Source organism: Phalacrocorax aristotelis, chromosome 5 (assembly GCF_949628215.1).
Source record: "Phalacrocorax aristotelis chromosome 5, bGulAri2.1, whole genome shotgun sequence".
NCBI lineage: Eukaryota > Metazoa > Chordata > Aves > Suliformes > Phalacrocoracidae > Phalacrocorax > Phalacrocorax aristotelis.
In genome coordinates, this window is record NC_134280.1 from 70,734,057 (window position 1) to 70,761,601 (window position 27,545).

A 27,545-nucleotide genomic window follows, 5' to 3' on the forward strand; every position below is an offset into this window, starting at 1 on the left:
CTCCCTCCGCCCGATGGCGCCGGCCGCGCAGCCCCTCGCCGGCACAACGAAAGGCCTGGGGACCGAGTGACGCCCTCGGCGGGCCGGCCGCGGCCGTGCCAGCCTCACCGCTCCGCCCGCGGGGCGAGCTGGCGAGGCCGAGCACCCAAACGGCGGAGCACCGTGCGGATTCCCCGGGGGCCGCCATGTTGTACGGAGCGCTGGGGGCCGCCATGTTGCGTAGGGCGCCAGGCCGGCGGTTGGCGCAGGCGCGGCGGGCGGCGGTTAGATTTGAATAGCGAAGCGGCGGCGGGGCCTACCCCGATGGGAGTGGCGGGACCGGGGGGCAGCGGCGGCGGAGAGGAGGGGTCAGCGCCCCGCCGGCGTCAGGCGTGAGGACCCTGACCGGAGCCCTGGGTGAGAGCGGCCGCGGAGGAGGGATCCCGGCGGGGAGAAGGAGAGAAGGGGCCGCGCCGGGAGAGCGCGGGAGCGCCTGAGGTGGCGGCCGCCGCCTGTGGCTGGGGCGGGTCCCGCGGCGTAGCGGCCGGCGGGGGAGGGGGGTGCAGGCAAAAGGCGGGAGGAGAGGCTTCTCCGCAGGCCTGGCGCCTCTGGGAGCGAGGTGGGAAAAGGGTCGAGCGCCACCGAGCCCGGCCCTGAGGAGATTCCCCCTCAGTAGTCGGCGTCGGGGACAGCCTCGAAGCGTGAGGGGAATCGCCTGATAAACCGAGCGATAAATGCGGTCCTGATCGGTATGAAGTAACTCACGTTTGGGAAAATGCCGGTGTAAGGGGCTACGGGGCGTAAATTAGCATTTGGAGGCTGTTCTGGGCAGTGCTCCTGGCTGACAGCCCTGTCAGCGCGGCAAAGCGAACCCGGGGGCCGTGAGGGGAAACAGCTCGGGAGCAAAAAGGAATTATAAAGAGGGACTAAAGTGATTCTTTCTCCTGAAGGGAGGGAAGTCCGAGGAGGGCTTGGGCGGGCACCTGTAAGCTCATGAATGAACTGAAAAAAATTACAGAGTTTTTCTTCATGTTCACGGTGTGGAAAGGAGAGGTGCTTAAATACGAGAATAAAAAGAGGTGCTTTTTCATAAACAGAATAACAAAGCATTTCAACTCCCCGCCGTGTGCTTGTACATCAAAGGTTTGTAAATGAGTTCAAAGAAGGATTAGAGAATGACTACTGAGCATGTTGATTGTGACGTGGACTCCAGATTCATATACCTCCTAATAGCAGACTCCCAGCAGACTAAACGAGGCTTTCTAGAGCCAAGCGCTGTTCTCTCGCCCTTCCCCAGACACCTGTACGTGCGGCCGCCTTTTGTGCCGCTTGAAGAAATAGCTTGAAAAATAAGAGTCAGTTTGTGGCTTAAATCCCCCACGATGAGGTACCTGGCTTGGTGGACAAAGGGAGACCAGCGGATGTTGCTTGTCAGAGGGAAATTGTCAGTGTGGATGGGCTGGGTTTGAAGAAGATGGAACCAGACTCTTCTTGTTTGTAACTAATGAAGGAACAACAGTCGTTGGGGACAAACTGAAATACAAGAAATATCATTTATACAGAAGTGGGAGGAAAAATGCAGTGAAGACGGAACAGGTTGTCCAGAGAGATTGTGGGGTTTCCTCTTCGGAGCTGCTCAGACCTGGGACGGACAATGCCCTGAGCGACCTGCTGGAGTGTTGAGCAGGGGGGGCACTACGTGATCTCCAGAGGTCCCTGCAGACCTGAGAGCCTATGAGTCTGTGAAACGCAAAAGTTGAGCAGTTCCGGGCAGATTTCTCTCTCTAATTGTAAAACTTAATTGTAAATTTTACAAATCACTTAATCCTTGCTTAGGCGAGGGCTTCTCTTACAATGTTGCTTGCTGAGGTTTAGCAAAGGGAGAATAAAGTAAGGTGATAAATGCTGTCAGATTGGTTATAGCTCTCCTGTAAGCATACTTTGCATAGTTATTGATGAAGGGATGCAGGTAGATGGAGATCATCACTGAAATCTAGGAAGAAGCACAGAGAATTGCATGTCTTGATCTTACAGTGTTGGTTCTGTAGTACATTTTTTGGGTGGTCTTTATGAGGAATATTAACCTGGTATTCAAAGCCCTGAATTGTGTTGTGGTTTAAAAGAAATGTCAGGCAATATTTAGTCTGTGTTAGCACTGGCATCCTGTCAGTGTGGCTTAATTCATTTTATCCCTGTATGCAACTTTTGGTAAGTGGTGTAGTTTTCTGTGCTGGTGGGAGTTATTTGCATTGATGTATGATATTCATGGGGTGAGGGAAACGTTGATTGACAAAGTGTCTTGTGCGTCACAGCAAACATCGTATTGTATAAGGCTTGATCGCATTTATCTCCAACAGTTTGCAGAATCTTAACTTTAAAGCAAAGGACGCCTAACCAGTAAGACTTAAACTGTTAGTGCAGTTGTTCTACAGCATGATATAAAGAGGAATACGTGGACGTGAGCGGCTTGTTACACTTCAGTGCATTTCTGTGACTAGAGAAAGACAGAAAAATCACAGCGTCTAAGCCTGCTATCTAGTTGTGGTTTCATGCAATTTTCTTACTGAGGTTCGTTAATGTTTTTGGATTTCAGTACTGCGTTTCATAGGAAAAGCACATCCTTCAGAAATGGACAAGATTTACACAGACCCTAACTTGGAAAAGTAAGTTGAAACCTCCTAAGAACTTTATTGTGGTATAAATATTGTCATTTAGAGGCAAAACTTTTCTTGATCCCTGCGTGCGCTTCAGCGCCTCCTGAATGAAATGAGTTTTCCATTGTGAAGGAGGAGAACAGGGAGTTTCTTTGATCGGGTGCAGGAAAGCTCTAAGGGGACTTCCTAGCAGTGGATTGTCTGGAGACTAACGGTCCGTGGGGGCTGGAGGGCAGTCTGCTGGGTTTTCCACAGTTATTTTTGAGAACTGGTGCTGGAGTGAATAATCTATTCCAAGCAAGCTTGTTTATTTAATTTCACACTTGTAAAAATAACAGAGAAATCAATGTATTAACCTTAAAAATGTGGCAGCACTGTTCAAGGAATACCTCTTGCTTCAAGTTTATGTCCTAATGCCTGTTTCCCTTTTTTCCCCTCCAGTGATAATACAGAGCACATCAGAGGGAAGCGACTGTCCTCTGTGAGTAACTTAAGTAATTTCTCAAAAGAAAACTGTGTGAGTGAGTGAAGGAAAGAAAGGGAGGATGTGAAGAGGAACTTGTTTTCTCACCACAGTTGAAGAAAAGCATGCCAAGAGCAAAGAAAGAGTCTATTAGAGTGATATGATTGACTTGGGCACTGGTGGCTCTTATAAACTCTCTCCAGTCAGGTAATCAGTTCTTGTAGTTGGGGCTGATCTTCTCAACTATTATAATTTCTTCTAGATTTTAAAGGCTCCGCGAAATCCTCTTGACGATCTGGGAAATGGGAACGAATTGACGCAGGTAGGTCTGTTAAGTCCTTTCTTGCCAATGCTCTTGACATCTTCGGTTTGCTCCTCAGCTTGTCGCTGGTTAAACTGCAGGTGTAACAACTCCTGTAGCAACTGCTTAAGAGGATAGCGTCTGGCATACTAAATAGCATAAGAAATCAATTGATTTTTTCTTATACTTCTGCTTTACATCAGAATATTTCTTCTGTCAAGAGGAATAAACAGATTAATAGGCCTAACTTGCTCCTGCAGTAGGTCATTTGACTGGCAGTTTGATCCACCAATGTACAAACTGGTATAGTCACTAAGATGGTTTTACATCTGAAAAAACATAACCCAGCCTGGCCATTTATTTGAAGTAAAAGTTACAAAATAAACATTTTCTTCTAGAAATACGTACAGAATATATTTCATGTTTGTAGTGTCTGTTGTTTCTTAGAAATTGTGACTATAGGCCTGTTCAGTTCGGATTTCTTTTTAAATGCTACTTCTAGCTAGGCTGTGTTCTATGGGCTAATGTTCTAGTTGCATCATGTATTTATATGGTTTATCTGTTGCTGATTACAGAATGTGAAAACTCATTTTTAGCATGTAAGGCTTTCAGTGAAAAGCCTCTGGTAATGTCTTCAGAAAATGAAATAGGAGCATTGGTGTGATCATGTAGTCAGTGACACCATTTAAACATTTGTCTAGGAAAATGCTGACTTTGTTCCATGAGTCCTTCCCTTTCTCCCATAAAGACAAACCATCAGGGCTTTATCTTCGCTCGTATGCCAGACAATACACCAGACAAAAATCCTTCTAACTGGTATTCTGCTTCTTGTGTTTGAAACCGGGCAGTCCTCACAGAGTGATCTTCAGATCCTGCTTCTTATGAGATGGGTGTCTTTATGTCAGGATAAGTTGGAGAACTATAAAGTAGTTCAGGGGTATTGGTAAATATCTGTGCTACTTGTTAGGCTGATAGATTATTACTGGGGGGGGGGGAGGGTGGATTTTGTTTGGGTTTGCGTTTCAGGAAAAGCTGTGGTTATTGTGGCTTATGGTGTAAGAAGAGTTCTCTGTATATCCAAGTGTTGTGTTCTTTGTTGTCAGGATATCAATATAGAAAAACGTAGGAAAAACTCTCGCCGTGTCAGCTTTGCGAACACCATAAAGTAAGTTTGCTCTGAGGGACACAGATCTACATCCTTCATTTAAGCATAAAATGCGGCTATAGGTAATAATCTGGTACCCCCTAAAATTGCTGCTTGCGTACGTTTGTGAGTATTCAGTGAAGGCGAAGTGGTGACTGCTGTTCTGTTGAGTTGATTCTGAGCCCTAAGAGAGCTGTTATTCGTTTTCTATCACTAGCTAGAAAAAAAATGGTTCAGTGAATTTAATGTAATTAGGATTTTTTGTTTCCCATTAAATTTTTAGTGATTTCCATCTTAAGTATTATAAAGACATATTCCTGCTGGAAAATTGGGTTTCTGGAAGTGTTTCTTGCTGGAAAACCACCGGGTTCAGTAAGCTTCTGGCTTTCGATATCTCGTTTCAGATCACACCATGTGGAAAAGATTGAAATTAGGGCTCTCCCCCCCCACTTTCTTTTTTAATTTGCTTCAAAACAGATGGTCTTGTCTTTTTCAAAAACTGAGTTGTTTGGGTTTGGCTTTTTCTTAGCTGCAGAGTCTTCCAGCGAGATCGTAAGAATAACACGGCAGAGGGAGATAGTACAGGTAAGACTCCTTTTACTTCTCCCACTAAGGCATTTTCAAGTACTTCGCTTCTCTGGGTTTTTGCCGTGATAAGAAGGCACGTCAAGAGTGAGAACTTCAGAACGTTCTTTTCTGTGCAGTTTGCTCTTGTCTCTGGTTGTTCTGATCATGCTTCTCACATTTTAATGTCTAATTTTCTTACTGTTCCTAGAGTGTGCAGCAGATACAAGGAACGATGTCCTGCTTAATCAGTAAGTTTGCAAACAACTCCCATGACTATAGAGTTCTGTCCTGCAAATACGTTTCTTCACATGATGTGCAGCTGTCAAAATATTGCTCCTCATAGTGCAGCACACGTGTTTGTTCAGGTATAAAATCGCTCAGTGCTTTTGATTGGTGAAAGAAGGGATACGGCAAAAAAAGGATGCAGCTGTGCTGATCACTCACAAAAAGGTAGTGGTTTCTGAAAAATTGAACGATTTTGGCTTGAAACTGCTTCCTTCCAAAGTTGATTGCTTGGGGATGCTTTCCAGGAAAGACCTACCAGATTCCATATCTGATAGACAGAGTCTTCCATATTTAATACTATAACTTTTTTCCCTCAGAGGTAAATAAAGTGTTAGTCTGGCCTCAAAGATCTTGTCTAGATCAAGCACGATGATGGCATTATTAATAAGTAAAATAACGGATTTAGAGAGCTGCTACATGTGAAGGGGAATTTCTTACATTTAAAATGTATAGCAAGGAAACATCTTATGTACAATGGTAGTTAACTCATGCTTTTAAAGGTATCAACTCAGCACAGTAACACATATATGTGCGTGTGTGTGTGCATGTATATAAAAATAAAAACCAGCACTCTAGCTAGGGTTTTTTGGTCTTGAAAAAGCACTGAGTAAAACAGTAGAGAGCACAAGGCATTAAAGGTTAGATTGCAAACCACATAAGCTGGTCGTTGTATCTGGCTTTTTGTTTTAGAGAGGGATGATTGCAGGCTTTAGGAACGCAGCTTCTGTTTCCCAAAGAGAAAGGTCTGAGTTAAAAAGAAAGAATTAATCTCCTCTTTGGTTTTTTTTTTTTAACTTGCCACTGAGGAATTAAAATGCCACCTGTATGTTGAACAATGGCTTGTGGCATGCTAAGGTGAGAGAATCTCGTGGGAAAATAAGCTTGCAACTCAAACTAGAATATGTTGAAGACCTATACGTAGTGCCTGGTATCTGCTGCCCAGTCCCAATGAGCTACGCACCAGAATTCTCTGCCTTGCCAGTATATTGCTGAGGCTTTCTGTTCTGAAATCTTTTAACAAGCTGTTTACCTAACCCTCCTTTTGTAGAAATGAAGACCCTGAAGCGGTTCCATGTGAGATCACTGGTGAGTTTGGAAATAGATCCACTAGCAAAATAACTACCTTTATTCAAAGCTATTGATTCTGTTTAAATAATTTTAACATGCCTAGAACAGTCTCCCTGACTGAGATGACTATTGTACAAATGGGCTTTGTCCCATAAAGCTGTTGACAAGCATTTTTTGTAGGGGTGTGGGCGGCTTTTCCGCGTGCTGGAGGCAGTACTGAAAGTATTTTTCAGGGTGTATTTGGTTGCAATTGTTCTTACTTAGTGGTATTTGTAAAACGAGCACATAGGTCTTCAGCTCAGTGGATACAATAGTAAGAAAAAAGCACAACAAATGGAGTGTTTCCTTTCCTTTCACCAGGGATGAACACTTTGCTTCACGCCCCTATCCAGGCATCGGTGCAGCAGACTGAGGTATGTGAAGGCTTTTATTTTTTTGGTGCTGAAAATAGCAGTGTCCAAAATATATTCCAATAATTTGTGTAGGAAAAATGACAAATGTCACTCAACTGCCTAAAAAAACCCCAAACCAATCCTTGTACGCACATAAAGTTCTTCTGAAAGCCAATCTGTATTTTGAAGTATTTTGCTAATCCAATAGGCATTATACCGCAGTATTGGTAACTCTGGCTTCTAAAATTGCTTGCTAATTTTTCAGGATGTGAGCTCTAGTTCCTTCATTCTTTTCAATTCTTATCTAAGAATGTGCAAAGGAGCTTATGTTTCAGACAGCTCTGGTTATGTGTTTTTCTCTCACGTATTACCCTGCTTGTGTATTTTTTTTTTCCCTTCTCTGGGTAGAATGGACATACACCAATGTACTCTCTGTTCCTGCCGCTAAAAAGCTTTAGACAAATTGCAATGATTAGCAGGAAAAGGCAGTGGAATTTCTTTACTTGAATCAAGTAATAACACACAAAATTCTAAGCTAAGACCTTCACAGGCACAATTGCACAGAAATCCTGAACCGTGTTACGCTTCAGTGATGATGTTGTGGCACTGCTGTTAAATAGTGCGGTTGTCGAAGCAGTCTCCCTTACTGCGGTGGCTTCTGGCTTTTATGTTGAGTTTAAAGATATTGCTTAAAAACATCTGTTAGCTCTTGTTAATGAATGTTAAAAACCAAACAACCCCCGCCCCCAGTTAAAATGTAGTACGGATGAGAAGATGTACGCCGTGAGGCTATAAAGGTCAGACTGACACTCTGTCTCTCCTTGTTTTGGGTAGTGTTATACGGTTGTGCTTCTTCTGGCATTTATAAAATAGCAGGTGTAATTTGAAGTAAACATGAAGCTGTTCCTGATCAACATATTCATTATATTTGATAAAATATGTTGTTATATGTTGTTACTGGGCATTTTTTTCCTACAGCTTTAAAAGTGTAAATCCTCACTATTAAAGAGACTAAAATCTCTAGTCAGTGGTGGAAAAGCCTTTTAAAACTTCCAACTTGGTGCTGCTGCTTTGGGGCACACACGTGATAAGCTGGGCAAGGTTGTTACCTCCAGTTATTGGGGGGGTGGAGGCAGAAACCACACTGCAGAGATTCAGAAAACATGGATCCATTAAGGCTCTGTACTTGTTCCATGCTTCCCAAGGTGTCTAGATACGAAGTCTTTGTGTCTCAGTTTTACTGTTGGGCATTCTTTTTAAAAAAATCCATTTAAATATGATATGCTCTAATAATTAAGTTGTCGTCCTTTCCTTGAATGATAAAGCTATAACCTTAGGGCTGCATTAGTCGATTTCTGTTTTAAAGAGAATAAAACATTGTATCATTTGTTTAAGTGCCAGTAACTAATTCCTTCCTTGTTTTTTTTCTCCCCCCCCCATTTTTCTTAGTGGCATGATGCGGACAACACCAGTCAAAGAACAAATAGGCAGGACACCACCCTCATCTTTTCAGATGGAAATGAAATGGATATGACAGCTAGTCACACTGCAGTGATTACACGTAACCTGAAAAACAATCAAGCCGACAATACTGAGAAAATAGATATCACATCATTTCTGGCTGGGTTAAACTCTAATAATGGAAAGGCAGAAATGAGCAAAGAATTTCATTTTTTCTCTGACCCTACAAACCATTCGTGCCCATCTTTTGAAGAGAAGGAAGATGCTACTAGTGTAAGGAAAATAAATTTCAATGAATTTTTGATGAGCTTGAAGTCAAACGAAAAGGCTCGCAATCCTATTGAGGGGCCTGAAAAAGAGAACATTTTTTTTATCCCTCCACAAGTCTCAGAAGACGTGGCACAATCGTCAGTGGAATTTGTATATTCCCACGAACCACCGGACACCTGCAATGTAACAAAAGTCTTTAGAGGGCAAGATGATGGAATGGAAATGACAAAATGCCAGGCATCTGATGTGGAAGCTATGTTTTCTGGTGTCTGTGAAGCTCCACCTGGGCTGTTACTGCGTGCAGATGTTACTGAGGCATTTGCAGACGACGGAATGGATATGACGACTAGTCACACTGCTAAAATGTCTTTTCCCTTCTCCAGTGTGGGGAATCAAAGTCTAAACTTCAAAAAGGATTTCCCATCCACAGAGTTAGATAATTCTACGTTAAGGAGAGCGTCTAATCAGCACTTAATTGTTCAGCCGGTCCCTCAACTTTGTACAGACAAAAAAATAGCAAATGTCGAAGGCAGACAAGATCCTGCAGTGCTGCGAACTGTTAAACAAGAGGCCAGAACAACGTCTGCCATCCCAGGATCCATTTCTTCTGAGACTGTCTTCCGAGGTGATAAAACTGTTGTTTTTTCTAGATGTGATGACATGGAAATGACTGGGAATTACACAGATGTCATCTATCATGACAGCACTAGAGAAACGAACAGTTCAGGTCATAAAACTTTTGAAATGCCACTGAATACAGATGCTTCGCTAGCAGAGAACAGACGTCCAGCACGTGGCGGCAGGGACATTACAAGGAGTCGAACAGCTTTAGATAATCAAGCTTCTGTGTCATACGAAAATAGTGCACTTGAACCATCTTCAGGCTCGGCTGAACGAATCGAAAAAGTGACCCAAGGTCACGGGGCTGCTTCGGTGAATGTTGGGTTTGATTCGTGTACAAATTCAGTGCCTGCTGGTGTGTCTAAGAGCCAGCTTCAGCCCCGACTCACAAACTCTCACCTTGTTTCTCTGCCAGGTGAGAAGACGGTAATATTCTCAGGAGAAGATATGGACTTGACTAAAACCTGTGTTGTTGAGGCTGATGGAAGGAATCTTGAAAATGAATCTGCTGCCGGACCGTCCACCTCTGGCACCTGCGAAGCTCGTTTTCTTGATAAGAGACCTACATCTGCCACTTTAAATGAGCAGGAAGAAATGGAAATAACGAAATGCCACGCTGTTGTCATTGATGATCAAAGTGATGGGATAACTGCAGAAGCAAAGCAAATACATTGTAAAATAATTCCAAGAAAGAACCAGAACAAAAATGTCAGTGAAGGTGCAAATTCTTTATATATGGACAAGGAAAATCTTGAGGTGATCGGTGTCAATGGGAACAGTAAAAGAAACCAGGCTATAGAAATGGATGCTAAAGATCTTGAGATGATAATAGTTGATAAGAAGCTTGGAACAACAAACTTTCGGGCAAGTGGTCCAAGTTCCTGTGCAAAGAGCATGTGTTCATTGCAAGGACAAAAGAGAGAAGTCCCTGAGAATACTGTCACCGACACCTGTGCATTCGTGTCTTTGCAAAGTCAAAAAGGCATTATATCTCAGCCTTCGGGAAAAAACCTTCTCAACGCTTCAGTTTCCTGCACAAATGACAAAACAGGCAGGTTTTCAGATGATGAAAGCATGGACATAACCAAAACTCATCTTGCTGCCTTTGATGTTGCTCCTATTAATACAGTACAAGGATACGAGAATAATCATAACCAAAATAATGGAATATCCAGGCAGCAGCAAAACCAGACCTTTGGGTTTTGTGGTAGTGCCAGTGCAGATATCACAAGTCAGACTGCAGCAACAGAATGTGGGGATTTGAAAATGAACACAAATAAGCGAACTGTTACTCCTTTGGCTCCCAGTGGTTCGTTTATTTCCAGTAATGAGCCCGTTGCCTCTGGAAGGAAAGGAAATGAACAACGTGGAACAATATTAGGAATAAAAGCAGATTGCCAAAACTCGGACAGGCAAGAGAAAACCCTTGCTATGAAGGTCGTAAACAAAGGGATGCCAACTCATGTACATTCTGAGAGAGATTTTTCAATTGGTAAAGCACTTTCTTCAGAAGAGGGTTTTAAAAATCCTCACTCAGTTGATGGCCTGCACTTGAGGGGTGCTGAAGTGCCGTTACTAGCCCATACGTCTGAAACGCATAAGGGAAGTTCCCAGTTGCCTTCATTTTTAGAAAAGTCAGTTGTGTTTCCCTCTGGTGAAAACATGGACTTGACTGGAAACTGTGCGGTAATTGTTGCCAATCACAACATTGATCCTGTTTTATCAGAAAGAAAAGCAGTACCTGGACACAATGTTCAAGATGACAATAAAATAATGTCCTTAAAAAAGGGGGTCATGATGACAATAAACAGCGAGGAGCAGCCTGCAGGCGATGTGTGCTCCTTGGTGTCCGGCAAGAAAACGTTAACCGTGGCTGGTTTAAAACACTTGCCTTTTGCAGGTGAGAAAACGACCATATTTGCAGAAGATGCTGATATGGACATCACCAGAAGTCATACAGTTTCAGCAGACAAGTTAATTTTGCAGTGTAAAGGTTCAAATGATGACATAGCCTTTATTTCTGGAGATAAAACTTGTATTTTTACCTATGACAATGACATGGAAATAAGTAGACTCAATACTATTGCAGCTGACAAATCTATGGGAAAGGCTACATCTCCGGGGATGCTCATCATGGCTAAAAGGACTGCAAGGAAGAGCTTGAAGGGGACAGCAGGGGAAAAGACTGTTTTATTTTCCCTGAACAATGAGAATAATGACATGGAGATCACAGAGAGCCATACGGCTGCCATAGGCCATGAAATTGTCTTGCAAAAAGAAGTAGGGCTTCATTCTGTCTGTTCAGCTCATCCCGTCAGAGCTGTTACATTCCCAAGTAGCCAGGCTGATGCGGACATTACCAAGTCTTGCTCTGCTGATAAAATTACTGTAAAAGTTGTATGTGATGATAAAGTGAACTTGGATAAGGAGGTTGGACAGCAGGCACTTCCGAATAGCGAAGCTACTGTGTTCCCTGTGGATGATATGGAAATCACTAAAACCCATAGCACAGCTTTGGAAGGGAATTCTCTGCAAGGCAGGCAACCCAGTCGGTCTGCTCCTCTCAATTCCACTATTATGTTTACCAGTTGCCAGGCTGATATGGAAATGACCAAGTCTCACTCTGTTGATGAAAGTGTTGGAAGCGTCTCCTGCGAGGATAGACTGGACCTGGCTAAGCAGGTCGATCAGGAGGCTGTTCCAGATGGCAAAACCGTCATTTTTACTGTGGCTGAGGATATGGAGATCACTACGACTCACACAGCTGTATTAAGTGGTGAAATTAATGTACAGGACAAAGAACCCATCCCAGCCATTTCTGCAGCTCCTGCTGATAAAACCATCATGTTTGCCCACAGCCAAGACGATATGGAAATAACAGCATCTCATACTATTGCTGTTAATAACAATGTTTGTGGATTTGGGAACCAAGAATTGTCACACAAAAGCACTCAGCAACCAGACTTGCGCAGTGCGTTGCTGCCTTGCAGAGATGAAACAGATTCCCCACATACAAAAGACCTGAATGGTGAATATCGTACCAAATCTAAGGATAAGCCCAGCGTTCCCTCCCCTGCTTCATCAGCCCCAGCATTTCCTAGTGAGAAAGGAGCTATCGAAGCCCATGGTGGCACACCACCAAATTCTGTTTATTCTGTCTCGCTTCCAGAAGACGCTATGGATCTGCGGCCACTACAGGATCTCGACCTTCCCACGGATAATTCTGCCCCTATAAAGAGTCCGCTGGATCTCACAGAGTCAGAAAAACTGAAATCAAAGAGAGTATCTTTCAAGCTTCCAAATAACGGGCCCATGGATAGCAGTGAAGAAAGCGGCGATTTGGTAGCCCGTGTTTCACCTCCCATCCAGCAATCAGATTCTTTGACGGGTTCTCCAGATGGATGTAGCACTCAGAGAAACCAGCTATTGAGAGAAGATTCATCTAGACACAAAGATTTAACTACAGACTTAGGTGTGGCCGGAGCAAGCCTTGTTCCAGTTTCTAGCCAGGAATCAAAGGAAAATGAAGGGCCATCAGCTGAAGGGGAGGAGACACCTCCAAAAGACTTTCAAATAAACTCTGAACAAACTAAGCAACTTTTGGTCGGTGACAGTCCAAGAGATCAAATAGATCCCACTCTTGCACCTGAATTATCAGGTATTTTAAATATTTGTTCAAAACTGAAAAATATTAGAAGGAAAACTGCAGTTCTCTCTGTTTCTGAAACAGCTTTTTCTGACCAGTTGCCCAAATCATCAACTCAGCCAGAGGAAACCTTGAGATTAGGAAAAAATACTGCAAATGAACCAAATAGTTCATTTTGTACCGAACAGCAGGAGAACATGTGTCTCGAATCTGGAGCTGCTCCCACAGATGCAAATTTGGGCATGGCACTTAAGGATAAATATCAAGGAATAACTGTTCGTCTAGGAATCTTCCAGCCTAAATTACCGAACAGAAGAAATCCCTCTGTTTCTAGTGTAGAAGGCATAAATGCAAAACCTTCAGACAAAGGGAAAGCACCGGTTTCAGGAGTAAGTGTAAATGCTGGTGAAACCCCAGGTAACAAGAAGTCTGGCAGGCAGAACTTCAGCCCTTCTCAGTTTATAGCAGAAGAATTTCTTCCTGTCTGCCTAGAAGAAATGGATTCAAACGAATCCGTAAGCTCTGAACTCATGGAAAACGCTTGCAATGAGATAAGCAAAAAGCAAATCTCCCACAATGAAAAGGATCAATCCGAAGAGACAAAAACTTGCAGCAACACAAAAAGAGCGTTGGAACAACATGAGGAGGATGTTCAAAGTCCAAAGAAGCTCAAAATGGATGAAAACTTGGATGACGAGGCCTCCCGAGCCTTGCAGGTGAGCCTAATCACTCATTACAAGGGTACAGCGGACACTAATGGGACTTGTGTTTAAATGTTGGGGTGTAAGCAGGTCTGTTGGTAGGCTTTCTTGTTTCTCTTAACCACCAGTTTGCTGTCACTTTGCTATGTCGTCCCCTGTTTTTTTCATTGTTTTGCCAAAACAGAAGAATGGGGTTGATGTGTGCAACTTCCCTGAACCAAGCAAATCGGACAGAATGAGGGATGTGTCCATTTTAAATAATTTTCTCCATAGTATCCTTTTAATCCTTTCTTGACCAAATACTCTTAATCCTCTGAACTAAACTATTTGCTAGTTGTTGCTTAGGTACAATGATAGAGTAAGGCCCCAAGCAATTATTTAAAATCCAAACATGGATGTTTAGTTTAAATTAGCTTTTGTGTAGACAGCACAAACTGCAACTGAATCAAGAAAATCTGTGCAAATATGGACCATTCATCTGACCTTAAAAATAAGCTTGTACATCATCAGTAGAACCTTTCTAGTTCCAAAAGCTGGAAGGGTGTGCGGTGGTGGCTACTGCTCTGATGGAGAAACAAATGGAGGATTTTGCAGCTTTACTTCCTATATGTCATCGTAGGAAATGGCTTAACTGGCCATACACTGGTTTGTCATGCTGACTAGATAACAAATGTGCCGATACTAGAAATGCAACTTTTCTGAACGTCAAGAAAAAGCTACAGTAAACTACTGATTGACTTATTCTTGTATTGTTTCATGTCGCTCTTTTAATATTTTTTTTTTAAACTTACTAATATTAGGTTACTTTTGACGCTGTGTCTCAAAGCCAAGTAGAGGTTCGTGAAGGTGAAGATCCTCCAAATGTGTCGGCTAAAAGCCCTGACTGTACTCACGCCAGCACCAGCAGCTCTCTGGATTCTGTTAAGGCCGACACAGAATTAACAAGTAAGGCTTCCTTTGTAGTAATGGCTTTGAACCTTATGTTCTTTACGCTTAATCAAGGAAGAGCCCCACGCGGAGTATGTATTTCATTTGGGAAAGGCCTCGTGTGCCTGTGACATAGCTTCCCACCCAGCCAGTCAACATGCTTTTCTGCTCTGGCTAAGAGTCCAAGCTGTTCCAGGAAAGCCAAGACCGGAAGAAGGGGGAGCATAATTTGAGTACAGCTTTGTTTTCAAGGGCAAGTTGCACTGATGAGGCAGTTTAGTTACCTTAGCACAGAGCAAAGCCCCAGCTCAAACTCCGCTGGTCCAAAGATGATCTTAAGCTGCTTCTGTGCAGAATGAGTCTGTCTCAGCACTGCGCTCGTGGAAGAAGGCTCCTCAGAGTGCATTGCAGGGACAGGCTCTAAGCAGATTCAGCACCCAGGTTTAATTAGCTCTTGCTAATTAACTGATACCTAACAATAAGGCAGAAATCTGCCAAGCATCTGATAAGCGATATCATGCTGCTATTTGCACAACCAATTCCAATTCTGGCCTCCTGCAGCCATGAAATCATGTGCCTTATCCAGCAGAAGCTGGGCTCTTTCCTTTGAGTGAGAAACTAGCCCTTGTTGGCTCAGAACTTATTGCCGTGTTTTTACCTTGAAAGCCGCTGGCAGCTCAGGTGCTTGTTGGTCTCTGCGTACGCAGATGCCCTCTGTGAACTAGTTGGAGTCTCTTTCTCAGTTTTATTGCTTTTTAGTATGTTACACATGGCTTTCCTCCCACAGAAAAGTGAACTCTGTCATTTCATTACAGCCTGACACAGAATTTATTTTATGTTAGATCCTTAATCTAGTCCGCCTTATTTGTCCCAAGTAGTTGTTTCCTCTGTTACTTCATTCAGCACTGGAAATGCACATCAAAGTCAAACTCTACCTTAAACTTGCCTTTTTTTTCCCCTAGGACTAATGAGCTTAGGTTCATATTTCCATAAGGATATTATTAACCGCAGCAATATCCCCCCTGTTTTTGTTTTTGGCTAGTTCAGCGAAGCAGTCAGATGGAGTCTCAGCTTCTCACAGATAGCATTTGTGAAGATAACTTACGGGAGGTATGTAAATAACTGGAAAACACTAAGTTCTTGTCCTAACAGGGAAACTACTTGCATATGTATATGCAAGTAAATGTTCTTACTTGAAAAATGTACTTAACTGTATGTTTTTCCTAATCTTTACAGAAATTTCAGAATGGTGTTATCACAGTCGGGGAGTTTTTTACACTTCTTCAAGTCCATGTTCCGATTCAGAAGCCCCGGCATAGCCATATTCCAGCCAATGTGAGTGTCTGTCCTTTGACATGCATAATATAATTGAGCTTAAATTATATTCTTTTGTATTTTTAAATTTTTATCAACTAATGGGTCTGAATTAAAGGCCTTCAAATGAGTTACGCCAGAATCGCTTCCACTTTGGCAGGTGTGTGCTTCCTCTTGTCTCTTTGCTTGTTCATCTCTGATAAGTCTGATGCTTTTCTTCCCTCAGTACTGAGAAATAGAATAGATTTCAGTCTCTTCATGAAACACCATATATTTAGGTGTGTCCTTGGATAAACACACTAATTCTTGCTTTTTTTTTTAACTTGTTTTAAGGATGATACATTTGAAAGTAAGAATTAGCAGCTCAGTCTAACGTTTTCACTTTATCTTCTTACTGTGTCTGTCAGCCACTGAAATCAGAAACCTGAAATGCTACTCTGCGCTCCTACTGCCTGCTCTACTCTCTTCTCCCGAAGTGCTTCACCATGGCATTACTACTCTTTATTTCTTCCCCTTAAGTCTGTTCTGCCTGAACCCAGTTTCTGTTGAATTCCTGCAGACGTGGGAATGCAGACAAGTACCCCTCGCTGGTAGCAGCTTGGTGCTGAACAAGGCAGGAGTCTCACTTCGCAGTCATCCTGAAAGCAGGGCTTTGGCATCGGCTTTCAGTAAAGGCACCATATTTCCGTATCAGCTTTCTTATGACTAGTGTTTCAGGCTTGGTTATTTGGGCACATCTGTGCAGCCAACTGAATGTCTAACTGGATGCTGGGGCTGATCTCCATTACCTGCCTGGGTTTTGCAAATAATCTGTACAAGGAACAGTACGTACGTAAGGAAGCCATGTGAATGAGCTGCTTAGTCTTCTGGGTGTAGGTGTTATACTGACACGGAAAAGCTTCAAGTTTCATAAACAGAGAAAGCTTGTTTGCAAGATTTCAATGCTTAGCGTTTGTAAACAGGGAGTTAGCTCAAATACTTCAATTTTCCTGCTGCTTACTACAGTTTCTGCTGGCATGGTGAACGATGCACTGGGGCAATGGAAAAGCCATCCTGGAAAGTGGAAAAGCTTAGCAGTGGCTGCATAATTTTGACTCTGGTTTGGGAGTTTCTTCTATGCCAGTGCTTATTCTAGAGCGCTGGAGAACTTTTCAGTAGTATGTTCAATAAGTTCTAATGAAATTTGATCTTCCTTCTGTAAAATGGGTAGTGGGACACCTGTTTAGGCCAGAATTTTTAATGTCTTTATGATAAGAAGTGTAAGAGTAAAGTTGTTACTATGTATGAGAAGGTGTGGTCAAAATCATATTCCTCACACGGAAAGTGGTATATTTGTGAAAATTCTTCACTTGTGAAATTAATTCTAGTACTACAGATTAGTTGAAAACTGGCCGCTGTATGACCAAGTCTTGCCGCTGTAAGATGTCAGGTTGTCAGGTCAAATATGTCAGTAGAATTTTCCCATTAAAATTTAGATATCTTCTTGGAGATAAGGTCCGCAGCTGTGTTCTTTGTTCTGTTAGTTCGCAGCAAGCCGGTTTGCTGTGTCTTGGGGCGCACGTGGCACCGTCGTGTGCTGCCTTTCTTCATCGCCTCGTGGCTGGCCAAATAAAATTTCCATGCATCAATTTAGCGAGTAAAAAGTCTGTCCGTTTTAACGTTCTTTAAAACTGTTATGATCAGAAACGAAAACTGATTAAAAAGAATCACAGCTAAATTAATATAATTTGTATTGATTAAATTTTTTCCTTTATGACTTCTAAATTTCTTCCATTTTTATTTAAAACGCTGTACTACCTTAGTTACAGTTTGGTTTACGCGTTCAGCTTGCAAGTTTATTCATACTGAGGTGTCTCTATTCATCAGGCTTACAGAACTCTGGTACCATTCATTAGTGACTGATCTCTGATAAGAAACAAACACCCACCTCACCCCCACCCCCAAAAGCCCTTGAAAGCTTTCTCTGAAGGGCTGGAACTCATGTCAGCTGTTAGAGCTGCGCTATACAGGCAGCGTGCTGAAATACCCCTATCGTATTCATCTGGTGTGCCGAGGACTTGCTGAAATTGGGAACTTCGACCCCAAATCAAGTGTAGCTATCCTGTTTTACGCTAGAGCACTCTCACTACCTGGATAACGTACGCACGTATTTCAAGTCTTCACCTACAAGGAAGTTACCTCTTCCAGTTTGGTTTTTGTTTGAGCTCTGGTGATGTCCCAAAAGGCAGTCCATGCTCAAACATGAGGAAACGTGGCACATAAAAGTGGAATGAGCTGCCTGAGGTTGTATGTGTCTCAGAATGAAACGGGACAAGGCCAGAAGGAAAACAATCCTTTAAGTATGTCAGGCTGCCTCCAGTTGGGGTGGGGTGGTTTGGTTTTTTTCCCCGTTCTGCAAAAGTAAAGATTCTGGGCCTTTTGTTGGTGTCTGTATGTGAATTGATTAGAAGTTACTGTTTCTGAAAAAATACGTCTTTTTTTTCTTCACAACTTTTCCCTCTTTTCCCCAGTGTGCAGTCAGTGCACGCCCTACGCCAGAAGACCTCATTTACAGCCAATACATTTATCGCCCCAAGCTGCGTATTTATGAAGAAGACTGCCAGGCCCTTTCTCAGATGATAGATGAGTGAGTGTTTGTTCAGTCACAGAGTATATTAGTAATTTTATTTTTTCAGTTCTGGTTGCATGCAAAGTGGCCTGAAGAAAGTTAATACATTACATATGGGAAAAATAAAAATGCTAGTTAACCTACTTCATGCTGTCGCCAGCGTATGACAGATGTAGGCGGTCTAGGGCTAACTCCTGGGGAGGGGTTGTGGTTATGGAGATAATGAAAGTTTGGTTTTCCTCAAGTAATTTATCTTTTTCTAATACAGTGTTTCGGTCACACATCAGAAGAGTTAGAGTAAAACTCTTTAATTTGTATCAAAAATGATCAAACATAGAAAGCAGAATTGTAATAGGTTACAGTCGGTTGTTCTAATCTCCCAGCGCTTATTAGACTGAAATACAGTTATCATGATTTTCTTAACTGCAGGACACTTCTGGTCTGATTCGTTATGCCTTTTACAATTCATGTGCAAAATCAAGTTTTACGATACAATTCAAAGTAAGATTTTTCACAGCCTCCTTCGCACCGCTCCCCATTTCTTTGGCTCCCTAGCCCTCTACCTCCTATTCAGACCTGCCCCCAACAAAAAGACTATAAGAAATGAGCTTGGTATTATGTGCTAGAGTTTAACAAACACAGCCCCCATCTAATTAAGGCTTTAGAGGGTCTCTCCAACATGTAAGGCCCAATTAAATGAACGTATTTGAGTTTCCATGTTTTGATTAGAAAAGGGGAATGGACTGTATCAATACCAAAGTGCTGCTCTGTGTGCTCAGGGCAGTTGCAGCAAGACTTCCTTTCAATATTTTTTTCGCCATATTTCAGGTTAAAACTCTATGCAAATATCCAGGATCAGCTCCTGGTGAATGTGAATAAGAGTTTGTGGGAAGTGATGAGAACCTGCTCTGACGAAGAGGTAATACTGCATGAAGAGATAATGTCGTTTCTTACATAATGAAGACGTAAGGTTAACTTATGTACTCAAAATGAGAGGCAGGATGGTCACAGAATAACAGCAGGCAGGTAGGTGATACCAGGCAAAATGTTTTCTGAGTGGAAAACTGCTCTGAGAACTTCCAGTACGTCAGAAGAATGCATGGATATGTGCCCTTTAAAGTACATTAAAGGCACTGTGTTGCTATAAAACAGAAAAGCTTGATAATTCAAGTTGATAATTCAGGTTAGTTGAGGGCAGAAAACAGAAGAGACACTTTGGATGGGCCTAAGCAAACACTGCAATTTTGGAAGGAAAAAATGAACTGCTGTTACTATAGCGACTCTGGCTTCATGGGTGGAGCAGAATTGTCCATTACCTTAAACACTTATCTAGTTCAGAAAGACGTGATGTTGCAAGACATAATGAACAGAAAATATGGGTCACCATATGAAAATAAAACTGAGTACGGGGTTTGGAGTGCAGCAGTGGTGTCACATGCCAAATCAAAAGCTGGGGCCAGAGGGTATTTAAAGGAGAATGCTAATGGCAACAGGCACAAAAAAAGCACACCAAAGACATTTGCATTTGAAACCCAGAAGCATTATAAAAGTATCACAGCCAGAATTGAGATGGTAGATCAAGAGATTCTGTTTTCCAATTCTGTTTCCAATGCCAAGAATAAAGATGTATTCAGTGAAAATAGAGTCAAAATTGATAAAAGACAGGGTATTTCATAGTTCATTATTAGATTGGTACAGGATATCACGGAGGCCTGGTTATTAACTAGATTCAGGAAGAATTATACTTACAAACAATGAAAGCACCTAAAACCCTTAGCTAAGAATAACAAACTTGAAAGCTTATTAAGCAAATCTCTGCACACTGCAATTAGAGGGATACCACCTAGTGGGAACAGGCAGATGGCAACACTGTAAAGAATGGGATGTTGGGAGGAGCAGAGGAGGCAGAAAGAGTCTGCAGGGTCGGTTGAACCATCCTTTGTTGCACGTTCCCATTCACTTTCTCTTCTGTGTTTTCCACTCATTGCAGCTGAGGAGCTTTGGAGCAGAACTGAACAAAATGAAATCCTATTTCATCAAGGAGAGTAAAATCTTGGCTCACAATGAGAAGGTGACACTGTACAGCAAATTGCTGCAGAGCGCGCAGGTAGGGTGCCGCACGGCTGCAGAGCTTTAGCTTTAAAAAAAGGAACTTCTACCGTATTTTGTCCGTCTTTGTCAAGTTTAGGAGCCTAATTATTGTATGTACATCTGCATTCTCTTGAAGGTTTCCTCCTTATTAAGCATACTTCCCTTTTATTTATATGCAAATGTAGAACATATTGGGACAGTGACTTTCTTGCACTTACACTACAGAAACCTTCTGCCTAAGGGTTTTAGGCAAAACAGAGTGAAAAACGGGAGTGTTAAAGGAAATGCCATCAGAAGTTACTCTCTATACTGTGGTAACGTCAGGATTGGTAACTGCCAAGGAAATGCAGAAGTAATGCATTGTGAGAGGTATCAGAAGTTTGTATGTGCTAAAAGCTCTAGGAATTTATTTATTTCCATGTCTTAACTCATCCCTTCATATGAAAAGTCACGAGGAAGACACACTGTTACGTGTCTAGTACTTTCTACTGCCCTAGTGTTTGTCAGTGTGCCTCTTCCTTCTAATGACAGATTATATCAGCTTCTTCCCTTAGGTTCTTAGCGAGCAAGGATCCACGTGGTGGTCCCAGAAGACAATTCAGCTTTTTAAGAAATGTCATTAACTTGAGTACAATTTTCCCACCTTAGGAACAACAAGGAAAACTACAGTCAAGAATAGAGAAGGTGGATGAATTGCTCAAGGAGGCAGAGAGCTGTCTTGCTGCTCTGAGAGAGGGTGCGTGTTTCCAAACCAGCAACTGATGTGCTGATCTCTCTGTTTTGCTGCAGAGCTGCTGTTTAAATGGTCAGGTCAGGATTCTGTGTTTGGTAGTTGCTTGGGTTTTACGATTCCTTTGTTCACAAGTATCCGTTAGGCCTAAAGGCCTTCATTTGTGTCTGCAAACTTGTCTAGTGCGAATTGCTTACACAGCGTACAAAGAGTAGGAGCATGTCTGTGCTGAAATACAGAATTATAACTGTAGCCTATGAACAGGTAGCCAAGCTGGGTAAATCTGCTAGCAATTACTGTACAGCTGCTGGCAGCCCGCAGTTCAAAACGGCTGCAAAACCTGCCAGCATTCCTGCAGGTAGGCAAGGCCAAGCTGTGCGCTCCGGGACTGTACTGTTTTCAGCATCATAGCTGGGTGGTTTAAAACTTGTTCAGCTGTGACCACACAAGCTGCAGTCAGCACTTGGCATTGCTGCATGATGATGCTCTGTGGATTTTCACTTCTTCCCTTCCAACTGAATTTTATTCCAACGCCTTACATAGAAATCAGATTGGACAGTTGCAGCTTTGAAACAATGCAATAAAAGGAGTTTTCCTTGTTATCTGTTACTTTTTGAGGTTTTTGATAGATACCCTTCTGGCCTTTTGTACATTTTTCTTAGCTTTTTCACTAAGATTTATAGAACCCACAGTGCAATTTAAGTGTTGAATCTGGGAGTTCTGCAGAGACCTCATACTTCTTTCCAATAGATTCTGACTGGGAAGAATGGGAAGCAGACGGTAGTGATGAAACGGCAAAAGAGGAAAACCTAGATAAAGGTAATGGTACCAGCTGAATGGACTCCTTGGGTTGTCTTTTAAATTCTGGAGAGGGTGATACTCAACCCCCACCCTGATATATTAATTCTGATATGGATGCAAACACTACTGCTTTATTTTCCACATTGGATGCAGCTAATTACTCAGGTGTTAAAGTATGAAAAGGACTGGTTTTCCCCTGGAAAATGGAGCTTAGAACTTGGTACAGTGTGACTTGAAGAGTGCGTGCTGGCACTTCATTCAGTTATTCAATAATTACTAGCCTTTGTGGCCCTGTGTCTGTATCCAGGTAGGAGTAACAACCATCAGGTTGAGATCTTTCATGTTGTTAAGAACAGTGACCGCAGAGCAAGCTAGGGCTTTCTTTACTGCTCTTTTCTCACATAGCTTTTTTCCCTTTCTCTTAGAATTGGAAAGCCTCAAAGCCCAAGAAGAAGAACTTCAAAGGTAAGATGTCAAAGAGGATCTGAAGACCTTAAATAACATGTGCACATTTAGGTTTTAGAGGGTTGGTGGTTTTTTTAACCAGTGTGCTACGTCTCATGTGGATGGTTTATCTTGCAGAAAGCTGTCAGATCTGGAGGCTCAGAATGAGGAAATGCTTGCTGAGATGAACCAGCTACAGGAAGAAGAAAAAAGCTGCCAGGAAATCCTGGAGAGATACAAGTAAGGAAAAGACCTTCAGTTTTATTTTTACCAGCTAGTTTGGGTCCTAACGTTCCTATATAAACGTTCTCGGGTTTGCTTGGATGCCCATCTCCTCGCAGCCTAGGATAAGCAATAAAACCTCAGTGAACTTCCGTGTGTGACACACTGTTTTTCTATTAACACCTTTGCAGCGATACTCTGCATTCAGTCTTTCTATATCCAACACTCCGCCAATTCCAGAATGAACGTTTATGTAAGCATAATACTGTTCATTTTACATTACCAACAGATTCATGCATTCTGTTGGAAAGTGAAAATTTCGTTGGTGTATTATGTGGTAACAGCTGCAAGTGCACTTAATCTGCACTTATATAGTAAGATATTAATAATATAATATATATTTATAGGATAAAACTCTGATCTTTGTCTTTCAGATAATTGTTTTGGTTGGTTGGTTGAAACTTACAGCGATGGTTGTTTTTTCCCCCCTTTTTAGCTTCACTGAGTGGGAGATTACTGAATGGAGTGAACAGCAGGCAGTCTTTAATTTTCTGTATGACTCTATCGAACTCACAGTTGTGTTTGGACCCCCAATAGGTAAGTCACAAAATGGGTAGGTTTCAGTTTTATGAATATGAAAGGTTAAATAGTTACCTAACAGAAATCTAAAGTTTCTATATTTGTGAAGACCTGCTAAAAGGAAATAGAAAACACATTACGACAGGAGCATGTAAGCTGAGAGAGGTGGCCTTGAGTGTGTTTATCAGTCCTTTCTATGAAAATTGAGAAAAGTATGTAATGAGTGGCTGTTTCTGAAGAGGAAGAGCTGTAACTCCAGAACCCAGCGTGGAAATAATAACTCTTCAGGGCTTTTTTTCCCTCTCCTTCTCAGATGGTGACATCTTTGGTGAAGATCCTTCCAGAAAGATAGTTAGCCTGACCTTTGAATCTCTCTTGGATGGTAAGATTTTTTGAGTAGCTTGAAAGTAGCTGCCCTGGTAATCCATTCTTGGGAAGGCATCTGTAAATTTGTGGTTTGTCTGCTGATGCGTTACTGTATGACTTTTAAAAGATTGCTGGCAACGTGTTTTTCTTTCGTGTTACAGAGGAAAAAGCTCCACCTTCCTCATGTTTAGTCCAAAGACTCATTTTCCAGTTTATTGACGGTCAGGGATGCTGGCAGGAAAAGTGTCCCACGCTGTACTACTTGCCCCAGGTAATGTTCCAGGAAAGCCTAGAGGACTCTGGAAAAACATTAAATCTTTTCTGTCACAGAGAATAGGGCTGATACTGAGAGCAAAAGCACCTTAGTGAATGCTTCATCAATGCAAATAAAAATCTACTTCATTAATATTCTCAGGTGGGAGGGCAAGTACCTGTCCCTGAAGGCAAGAGTCCTAAAAGCAGAGGTTTCTTCCTTGTTTGCTGCATTAACATCTGCCTGTCATAGGGATTTCTTAAAATCCCTTTGTTTTCTGCTAGTAGAAGCTAAAGAATTGAGCTGAATGCCATTCTGCTTCCTAAAGAATTAATGGTTTAAATTGCCGAGCCAAACGTGGGGTTCCTGTGTGCCTGTGTGCCCCCGTTGACAAAGCTGAAGGGAGAATCTTAGGGCAAAGATTGTGTATTTGTTGTTATGCTTGTGCGGTTTCGTTTTCCCATCCAAACTGGGGTAGCGGTTGAACCACTTGGTTTTGTTTTGGTTTTGCTTTGGTTTGTTTGTATACTTTCTAGGCAAACTGTTTTCAGGTGTCCCATAGTTCACCAGCCTGAGTGCCAAGGTGACTGCTTTTCTGATTGCCCACTTAGGTTCTTCATGACGTCTCTCTGGTGGTGAGTCGTTGCAAGATCTTAGGAGAGGAGATTGAATTTCTGGGGAGATGGGGTGGAAAATTTAATCTTCTGAAGACAGACATCAATGACACAAAGTGAGTAACTTCAGCTGGAGCTTACGCCTTCCTTCAGAGAGTGTCTCTGGGTAATCAGGAACAAAACGCTGAAATACTTTCAATTTGGTTTTCTTGAAAGTGAGATTTTATGCCACTGGTTTTAACAACAATCTAATTTATTTAATACAATTGCACTATAATATTCAAATGCGTGGAAATTAAGCTGTTCTTGGATTCAGCCACTTCCTTACTGTCACATAACCTCGCCTTCCTTGCCACTTTCCTGTTTGACTTGACTCTCTCCCTTAAAACTTTTTAGACCAGATAATAGCAATGCAAAGGAAACAGAGCCAGGAGTTTACCTGTAGCTTAGGGCTTTGTTTCTTTTAGTCTTCTATTTCCTTCAGCCAAGCAGAATCAGTCACTGAAGGACAAATGCACTTAAACTAACGTTTATTTTCTTTAGCTTTCATTTTCTCATACTACTTCCCAATTTTGTGGCATGCCCCAGTGGAACGAGATAGATACTACTTCACCTTCTCCTATTATTGACGTATACCCTTAAGTAAGGAGCGCCCAGTTAAGCTTGCTCCACGTGCCCGGGTGCTGTTCCCACGGGTCGTTCTCATTTTGCAGTACCCTTTGCAAGAGCGGTGTCCTACTACACGCCAAAAATCCCACGCGTGCTGTAGTTAAAGTCAACCACACACGTGCAAGGGCAGCCTGTGCTCAGGAAGTTGCAAACTGTGGGAGATTTCCCTGGAAAAGACCTGGTGTGTGCTTGTCCTGGTTTACGCTGTCCCAAAGCGTCTGCTGCCTGGCATTGTGTCCTGCTGATGGCCTTGCCTGGGAAATCCAACCCTGGCCTTCCTGCACATGGTCACAGACAGGAGTGCTGTGCTAGGCAGAAATTTGGACTGATTTAAATTGGGTTGGATTCATGAATCAGAATTATGGAATTGTAGGTAAAACAGTCCTACTTAAAGCTTCAGAAAACTTTAGCCACCGAGGAATATTTCATGTTAACCGGAAAACCTATTTTTGATTACTGCTTCATGTTCTCCCCTAATTTTTGAAAGGTTCTGTGAATTATCTGTGTGTTAACTTCTTCTGCGAGGACAGCTGGGGTTGTGTATTCTCACTCAGTGTCAGAATGCGGACAGTGTTAGTGTGGAAAGGTTCTTTAACCTTACTTACGAAGTTACTGTTAGTCTGCACTGGAACTCTTTAGAAGTCACAGAGCTTGCTGCGTCAATTACACCACTTGTTTTCCCGCTGGAACCTAATGCAACGGCAGCAGAACATCTAAATATTTTGTATTGATCTTTTTCTTTCTGTTTCTTTCACATACAGAGTGAAGCTTTTGTTCTCCGCTTCCACAGCTTTTGCAAAGTTTGAGTTGACCCTGTCTCTATCTGCCAACTACCCCTCTGCTTCGCTGCCCTTCACTGTCCAAAAACAGATCGGGAATATTGGGTGAGTCCACTCCATATGCCTTAGGCTTCGAAGCTAGCGATGGGGAATTAAATGTGGCCTATCCTCTCAAACACGTGTGATAATTTTATCTTTCCCAGGGAGGAGGAGATTTCTGCTGTTCTGTCCAAGGTAACCGTTGGTTACCACTATCTGCGGAGAATAGTCAGCTTGATTCATCAGGATTTGCTCCAGGATCCCAGATGATTCACGACAGCCGCGTGCAGGACTGTAGAAGTCAGACTGGATATTCTTTGATTTCAGTCTTGTAAGAATCCAAGCTGTCTCTCACCAGAACAGGAGTGCTGTTAGCCACTCAGCTCTTCAGTAATCTTGTCGAATAATTGGTTGGTACCCAGGATGCTTGGTGTAGGCCCCAGGTTTGTACAAAAGCAGAGGACTCAAAAGAGGAGAAGGAAGAATTTCTTGTCTCTTAGAAATGCCATCTGCCTCGCCTCTTCTTTCAGCCCCCGGTGGTCTTGGCCTCCTTGTTCGTATGGTCTTTCCTAGAACGGATATTTTCTGACACAGCATGTTGATTTTATTCTGGGTTGATTTACAGAGCTCTTGTATAAAAAAATGATGAGTATTTTCTAAATTAACATGACTGGGATTTACTCCCACTATCATTACTTCACTGCTTCGTAGCATTTTAACATAGTGCATCACGTTTGATTTTTATCGGTTTCCTGGAAACCCTCCCAAAACACAGAAACTGTAACCCTGCTCCTGATTAACCGAAACACCTGCAATAATTAACCTGGTGGCCAAAGTCAGGCGTACTTCTGTCACGACGGCTAAAGATCCCTGTGCTTGACCAGACTCAAAGCCATCAGGTTCCATCTGTGTGATCTGCTCCAGCCAGAAGTTTGTTCCGATGTTCGGTGTCTTGTCCAGTATGATCTGACTCTTGGTTCTGGTACCTCGTCTGAGCTTGTAATGCGTTAGGATTTTAGTGAGGAGACTGAGCTATGCGATTTTGGAGGTGCAGTCTGGATTGCTTTTGTATATATTTTGTATATTATGTAGGTTGAGCTGTTGGCACCGCCCTAACCCTGACCGAGTTTATCCTGTAGAAGCGCCAACCGCTTCTCAACTGTCCATTCTGTAGGCAGGTGCCAATTTTTGTATCTTTACAATATCTTGAGTTTAAAAATGTTTTCACATGTTTAAGTGTTCATAAATTTTTGTCCTTTTACAAATTTTCCTTCTATTTGGAAGGTGGAAGTTAAACATTAAACATTGGAATTATTGCTCTTTCTTCAAGTTGTGATTATTGGCTGCTCTGTTTAAACTTGTGACTGAAAATTTGCCTACTGCTACCGAAATAACTTTGTTAGCTTTTTGGGAGGATTGTCATAACACGAACCTGGTTGGGTTTTTTTTCCTTGCGTTTCCTAGTGTTAGGTTTCTATGGCCTGGCTTTCACAGATGGATTTTCTTTTTCTTTTTAATTAGGAAAATAGCGCCTAAGTTGCAAATGACTTAGGTGCA

At 42.4% G+C, this 27,545-nt stretch overlaps 1 protein-coding gene across 3 annotated transcripts; it reads left to right on the forward strand.

The window, feature by feature from the left end:
• The first annotated feature begins 244 nt into the window (after nucleotides 1-244).
• Nucleotides 245-27,311, forward strand: KNL1 (kinetochore scaffold 1). Of its 3 annotated transcripts, none has more exons than XM_075095286.1 (26): nucleotides 245-396; nucleotides 2,573-2,642; nucleotides 3,075-3,114; nucleotides 3,359-3,418; nucleotides 4,501-4,562; nucleotides 5,071-5,126; nucleotides 5,317-5,356; nucleotides 6,442-6,479; nucleotides 6,822-6,874; nucleotides 8,303-13,567; nucleotides 14,353-14,497; nucleotides 15,522-15,589; nucleotides 15,716-15,814; nucleotides 18,304-18,419; nucleotides 19,230-19,320; nucleotides 20,392-20,508; nucleotides 21,141-21,228; nucleotides 21,973-22,041; nucleotides 22,449-22,488; nucleotides 22,606-22,707; nucleotides 23,186-23,286; nucleotides 23,582-23,650; nucleotides 23,796-23,905; nucleotides 24,499-24,617; nucleotides 25,932-26,054; nucleotides 26,153-27,311. In XM_075095286.1, exons 2-26 carry the CDS (start codon nucleotides 2,608-2,610, stop codon nucleotides 26,256-26,258), a joined length of 7,212 nt encoding a protein of 2,403 aa, XP_074951387.1. In that variant the 5' UTR covers nucleotides 245-396; nucleotides 2,573-2,607; the 3' UTR covers nucleotides 26,259-27,311. The 3 variants fall into 3 exon arrangements, with proteins under 3 accessions (XP_074951387.1, XP_074951390.1, XP_074951389.1); XM_075095289.1 differs by lacking the exon at nucleotides 245-396 and adding an exon at nucleotides 459-477; XM_075095288.1 differs by lacking the exon at nucleotides 245-396 and adding an exon at nucleotides 529-728.
• Nucleotides 27,312-27,545: the final 234 nt, after the last annotated feature.